The sequence below is a fragment of the Ciona intestinalis genome, unplaced genomic scaffold (genome assembly GCF_000224145.3).
Source record: "Ciona intestinalis unplaced genomic scaffold, KH HT000055.2, whole genome shotgun sequence".
NCBI classification, from domain to species: Eukaryota; Metazoa; Chordata; class Ascidiacea; order Phlebobranchia; family Cionidae; genus Ciona; species Ciona intestinalis.
The window spans coordinates 98,302-100,997 of NW_004190377.2; the positions used below are offsets into that span (position 1 = coordinate 98,302).

Sequence of the window (2,696 nt, forward strand, 5' to 3'; positions counted from 1 at the left end):
GACATAAAAATTTTTTTTTTTAGCCTTACTATAACTTAGATATTAAATTTCAAAGAGAAATTAGGTTTCTTTTATTCGGCGGGGGGGGGGGGTAAGTGCAGCGACGATGGAATCGGTCTATGAATAATACGCTAAAAGTGGGGGTTGCGAAAATATTAATAAAGTAAAAACTAGTGGTGGTATTACCACAATTTTTTAATATGTTCTGCATGTTGCTATACATCAACATGTGTCAAAATTTTGTTGATTTTTATTAGCGATTTTTTTATTTTATCGCGTGTTAAACTTTGACGGCCCACCCAACTAAAAGTACTTTGATTATTTAATAGATTTTTTGATACGTAATTGAAGTGTCGCTTCTTCTTTCCAACGACACCAAGATTGCTGCTCCAGGTGTACCATAACCCGGGATATTTAATAATATATGATATATTTACTATTATATGATTTTTATTGGGAAATACCGTTACGGTCTAATGATTTTCTTTTTTCCTTTTTTAGTCTCTCGTTTTTTCTATAGGCAAGGGAGGGAGGATTCCTCACTAGCACCCAATTTTGAACTTATTTAAAAAGTTTATTTTTTTATAAAAAGAATAGTTTGAAGGAGTATTTACATACCCTAGCTTTGTAATTATAGTACAATGTGTGTCCATCCATATTTCTAGTTTTTGTGTGGTTATAATGTATTAAAATGTTTGCAAATGTTTATATGCAATATGCAGCTTTGTCTGTCTCATGTTTTAATCAGTACATTCAATGTCACTTAACTTTCACAAGTGGCGTAAGTTTGTTTTGTAGCAAGTCCATTTTATTCTATGGCAACTGGCTGTTAATGCAGTTAATTGAATCCAACAGCATTTGTCAAGTAAAAACAGATTGGACCGCAAATGTTTTAATGTGTTTAATACAGATACAGCCATGGTATATTCAACAAAATTGTATTTACAGTTTGAATGGTACCCCACAATTTTCATGTCATGTTTGCTGCAGCATAATTTATTCCTATGTTTTTTCTGTTTATAGTATTTAAGTAGTGTTAGTGTTACCAAACGGATTGTGTTTCCATGATGCCAGATGGTAAATTCCTCACTTATAAGCATTGAAGCACAGGGGTTGCCAATCGTTGTGTTTTTTTATCATGTTTAAAGTAAACTGAATTACTGTCACAGACAATCAACTTGGGTACCTCAAACAATCCGAATTATGAAATCACAACCGATGGGAATGGAAACTCAGTTCTAAGAATATTGAAAGTTTCTGATCTAAACAAGGGTCACATATATTGTAACATCAGGAATATTGTTGGAAATCTAACAGTAAGCTTAGTATGAATAAAAATTGTGTTTGAAATGAAGCTACTCTGGCTAATTTATAAACTGCAAACCAAATAGTTTTTAAGATTTGTTACATAACACCCAAATATTTTTAAAATAAAATATACAGTGGGTATCAAGGACATAACAAACATTTAAGTTTGTGTTAAAAATAATTAAAAAAGTTCTTGAAAAATAAGCCGTATAAATAAAAGTGAACAATTATGTAGCTATGTTCGAGTAAGAAATAAAATATAATACTTTGTTTTTTGAATGAAACAGCAGAAACATTCATTGTAATTAAGAAACTAGAAACGATCAAAGTTGACACTTTTTCTTATCAGAAATCCTATGCATTGTTACACACCTCCCTTTTCAGAAATTTAATTTAAAAACGTATAATATTCTAGTTTTCACTTCTAGAGTTTATTTCTGATACATATTTGATTATTTTTACAGACGGAGGTTCTTGTTCGTGTGCATTCTAATCTTGCTCCCTTGTGGCCTAGTTTAGCAATTATCTGTGAAATTTTGATTGTTTTAGCAGTGATGTATGTGGTAAATAAGAAATCTACGTCTATATAATCTGCAGACTTGAGGCTTCTTCATTAGGACATTAAATTTAATATTTATATGAACTATAACGGTATGGGCAGCGGTTATGCTTTAGAGCATCTTAAAAACTTTAACCATAACATTTGTTTTGCTTATCTATTTTTTTAACCAATTGTTTTTTTTTCATGGATATTAATTAAGCAACGTGATTAGTTATGAACTTGATTATGTTTGGTCTATTTGTTCCATTTCTATGAGGGTCTTGTTTTAAGTGCTTCTTCATCTTTTGGTAGCATAACTTAAGCAAATTAGTGAACCTGAAGCCACACACAAAAAATTATTTTACATAATGCTTTTTTAACTATAAAATAACATGGGATTTAGGGCAGCAATATCTACCATCATAAATTATTCCTTACATTTTCATCCACCTTCACTTTTCAATTAGTTTCTTCAATTTGCAATGTAAAATTAAAACTTGTATTATTGTTATACTGCTCTATAACTTTAAAGTTTGTGCACATTGTCAATTTTTAAAAAAATGTGCTTATTAAAGTTCTCTTTCATGACTTAAACTACTTTCCTTGTAATAATTTATCTACCCAAAACCCAACAGAAAACAAACCATGAAACATGGGTATCCCATCATGCATCGTATATAGTGCCTTTATACCACCGCTGTGATACGGTTGCCGTAAAACTTCTCTAAAGATGACTTAATAAAGAATATTAATGTTCATATTTTTAAGGTGGGGGAAGAAGGGACACTTTGTCGAACGAGACTTTTTTAAGTTTCTTTTACGAACCGCCATTTAATGATATTCAGGC

The 2,696-nt window shown here is 30.8% G+C and overlaps 1 protein-coding gene across 1 annotated transcript in view; it reads left to right on the top strand.

The window, feature by feature from the left end:
- The window catches only part of LOC100185898 (neuroplastin), a 6,430-nt gene extending 3,823 nt beyond the window's left edge, over window positions 1-2,607 (top strand). The window contains exons 4-5 of the mRNA XM_009862878.3: window positions 1,170-1,316; window positions 1,773-2,607. Coding sequence (XP_009861180.1) covers window positions 1,170-1,316; window positions 1,773-1,898 — 273 coding nt within the window. The 3' untranslated portion in view covers window positions 1,899-2,607. The remainder of the gene's footprint in view (window positions 1-1,169; window positions 1,317-1,772) is intronic.
- The last annotated feature ends 89 nt before the right edge of the window (window positions 2,608-2,696 follow it).